The 3,949-nt window shown below is 31.9% G+C and overlaps 1 protein-coding gene across 1 annotated transcript; it reads left to right on the plus strand.

Annotated features, from left to right (window-relative positions):
• The first annotated feature begins 701 nt into the window (after positions 1-701).
• Positions 702-2,674, plus strand: LOC107825673 (UDP-glycosyltransferase 92A1-like). Its single transcript, XM_016652560.2, has one exon. The coding sequence runs from the start codon at positions 816-818 to the stop codon at positions 2,301-2,303; it is 1,488 nt and encodes a 495-aa protein (XP_016508046.1). The 5' UTR covers positions 702-815; the 3' UTR covers positions 2,304-2,674.
• The last annotated feature ends 1,275 nt before the right edge of the window (positions 2,675-3,949 follow it).

The following is a 3,949-nucleotide window of genomic DNA, read 5'->3' on the forward strand; positions in this document are numbered from 1 at the left end:
ACAACAATGGGAAAAAAGTTTCTCTATTCTAAGGTCCTCTTCTATCTCTAATGACACTTTTTTTTCTTTTATTTTTTTAATATCTAATTGCATAGAGGACATTGGAAATGAAAAGGAGAAAAGGGACAATAAAAAATGAATCTACATCCGTTATAAAAAAAGACTAGCCTGATGCACTAAGCTCCTGTTATGTACGGGGTCCAGAAAGGGCCGGACCACAAGGGTCTATTACACACAACCTTATTCTGCATTTTTTCAAGAGGTTGTTTCCACCTCTTCAACTCATGACCTCTTAATCACATGACATCAACTTTATCAGTTACATCAAGGTTCTCCTTCAATATACAACTATTATATTGGATGAAAAACTCTCATACTCCTTCCGTTTTAAATTAGATGAGGTACTTTTCTTTTTAGTCTATTCCTAAATAAATGACACATTTTTAAATTTTGAAATAATTCAACTTTAAACTTTTCATTTTATCCATTATTGAGAAACTTTTATAACCACAAAAATATCATGATTCCACAAAGTTTTTACCTCTTAAGATTTTAAAACCATAAATTTCAAAAATCTATTTTTTTTCTTAAATTTATGCAGAGCCAAACTACGTCGTATGAGTAATATTTGATAGTCCATTGGTGAAATACATGAAAAGTCAAAAACCTCTATAGGAACTCAATTAATAATCCAACAAGGATAAACCTTTCCTTTCCAACTAGACGATTTCAAGGACAGCTTTCATTTCTTATTTAGAAAATTCATTCTTCTTTTTCCTCCTATTTTCCATCTTCTTCTTTCCATCCTACAAACTATGGAAGGAAAAAAAGGTAACATAATCCTCTTCCCTTTCATGGCACAAGGCCATATAATCCCTTTCTTAGCCTTAGCTTTCAAACTTGAACAAAAGGGATATCAAATCACTTTCATAAACACACCACTAAACATCAAAAAACTCAAATCATCACTCCCTACAAAATCTTCAATTCACTTTCTTGAAATACCCTTTGACAGTACTAAACATGGTCTTCCACTAGATGCTGAAATCAATGATTCTCTCCCTTATAATCTTGTTTTCAAGCTTCTTGAAATATCCCCTACACTTGAACCTAATTTCAAGAAAATTCTAAGTGATCTTGTGGATGAAAAGATTGGATTTTTCAAGAAACCAATTTGTGTTATAGCAGATTTCTTTTTTGGATGGTCAGCTAAGGTAACTCATGAATTTGGTATTTTCCATGCTATTTTTTGTGGTACTAGTGGATTTGGATTAGCTTGTTATTACTCTATGTGGTTAAATTTACCTCATAGATATACTGATAAACTTGAGTTTATACTACCTGATTTTCAAGAAGCTGGAAAATTTCATGTTACACAATTGTCACCTAGTCTAGCAATAGCAGATGGAAATGATCCTTATTCAATTTTTCAGTTGAAAAATCTTCCAACTTGGAAAAATTCAGATGGGGTTCTTTTCAATACAGTTGAAGAGTTTGACAAAAATGGATTAATGTATTTTAGAAGGAAGTTATGTATACCAATTTGGGCAATAGGACCAATAAATTTGCAAGAAAATGATAGAGTAAGACTAAGTCCTAGGAAAGAACTAGGAATTTCCTTGGATATATGCAAAGAATGGTTGGATAAAAAGGAGAAAAAATCAGTTCTTTACATATGTTTTGGTGCACAAAATACAATCTCCGCATCTCAAATAATGCAATTAGCAAAAGCATTAGATGGTCTTGAAATAAATTTTATTTGGGTAATTAGACCACCTTTAGGGTTTGATATAAATACTGAATTTAAACCAGAAGAATGGTTACCAGAAGGGTTTATTCAAACAGTTCAAGAAAATGAAAAAAGAGGATTAATAGTGTTAAATTGGGCACCTCAAGTTGAAATCTTGGCACATGAATCAATAGGTGGATTTTTAAGTAATTGTGGTTGGAATTCAGTTTTTGAATCACTTATTAATGGAGTTCCATTAATTGGATGGCCAATGGCAGCTGATCAATTTTTTAATGCTAAGTTATTGGAAGAAGAAATTGGTGTTTGTGTTGAAATGGCTAGAGGGACAACTTTTGATGTGAGATATGGGGACTTAATTGAAAAGATTGAGTTAGTTATGGGTGAAAGTGAAAAGGGGAAAAGATTAAGAGGTAAAGCTTGTGAAATTAAAGAAATGATTAAAGATGCTGCTAGAGATGAGGATGATTACAAAGGATCTTCTGTTAGAGCTATGGATGAATTTTTTAATGCTGTTTTGCTGATGAAAGAAAGGATAGAGATTGGCTCACAATAATTGAGTGTTTTTGGTTAAAGATAGAGAAATCAAGAAGAAAAGTTCAACCTCTTTCTGTTTAAAAAAGATAGTCCGATGCACAAAGCATTATGCATTGACACAGGATTCGAGGAAGGACCGTACTTCAAGAGATATGGTGTAAACAATTTATTCTAATACAAACATTAGTGGCTGCTTTTACGATTTGAACTCGTGACAAGATTTTGTTTTTTGAAAAAGAAATGTCCATTATGATATAGGATGAAAAAGAAACTTTATACAAAAAATAAGATTGTGGATAAGGAGATGACTTGTAATTAGTTTTAAGAGTGAGTTGGAATTGAGCTTGTAACAAAATATTGAGTTTATTTTTAGGTTCTCATTGTTTTGAACACTTCTTGCACTTTTTAAAAACCTTCCTCATTTTTGTTGTCTAAGTAGATTTGTACTCCTATTTTTGGGAAAACTTTTATCTACAATTATTGAGATTATTTCCTTGGATTTCTTAAAAATTTAAAAAAATTGCTCGAGGTAATATATAACACTATGGGTGTGTTTGGCATGACGAAAAATATTTTTTTATTTTCCATTGTTTGGTTGTACAAAATAGTTTGAAAAATATTTTCCGAGATATCATATTTTTCTGAAATTGGATGAAAATGATTTCCCTAAAAAAAATTACGAAAACATTTTCCAAAAACTCCACCTACTCTCACATCTAACCCCAACCCCAACCCCTTCTCTCCCCTACCCCACCTCTCCCACCCCCTCTCCAAAAAGAAAAGGTTTTTTTTTAGATTTCAGTTTTTCTTTTCCGTCACCACCCACCTTGCTACCCCCCTCCCCTCCCGCAGCAAAAAATATATTTTTTTAATATTTTCAGCTCTAGTTTTTTTATTTTTCAGTTTACAGGTTCGAAATTTTACGAGTTCCAAAGTTATGAGTTCAGAGGCTTATGTGTTTGGAAGTTTGCGGGTTTAGAAATTATAGAGTTTACAGGCTCGAAAGTTTAGCGGTTCAGAAGTTTATAAAATTTGTGGGTTCGGAAGGTTGTTAGTTTGAAAGTTTATGGCTTCATGTTTATTGTATCTAAATTAATAAGATTACTACTTGTTTTCCAAGAAAATATTTTCTTGAAAAACATTTTCCACGTAAAACACATTTTCCATTATACCAAACACACCTTATGTCTACGCATTTTGAATCAATTTTTTTTGTGACATTCGAGATTATAGTAGAACAATAATTACTATGCCTCAATTTTAGTTAACTCCACATGCGCGTCCTTGCTTATATTGCTGATCTCAAGCTCAAATAAAGGAAGTTTATGATAGAATGACAATTGACGTAAAACTAGCCAATTCAAGATGATAGTAATTTTCCTAGAATTGGAAGGAAAAATAAAAGACTAAACGACTACATGTATACTGAATCTGAACCAATCTATTACGAAAAAAGAAAAAAGGATCTCACCAGTTTCTTTTTCTTAGTTGTGATTGCATTTCTTTTTTGGTGAAAAAAAAAACTCTATTTTGTTTGCTTGTGGAAGATATTGCTACACAGTTTATTTACATCTCTTCTCGTTCAGGGAAAGGGAAGTATTTTAATTCCAATCATATGCAAACTTCAGTTATAAGTAGGAAAGAATGGAATAAGATCTCACATTT

The sequence above is a fragment of the Nicotiana tabacum genome, chromosome 18 (genome assembly GCF_000715075.1).
Source record: "Nicotiana tabacum cultivar K326 chromosome 18, ASM71507v2, whole genome shotgun sequence".
Taxonomy (NCBI): Eukaryota; Viridiplantae; Streptophyta; class Magnoliopsida; order Solanales; family Solanaceae; genus Nicotiana; species Nicotiana tabacum.

Bases quoted from the DNA above. Each gene is read 5' to 3' on its own strand.
- LOC107825673 (XM_016652560.2), top strand. From the start codon at position 816: ATGGAAGGAAAAAAAGGTAACATAATCCTCTTCCCTTTCATGGCACAA.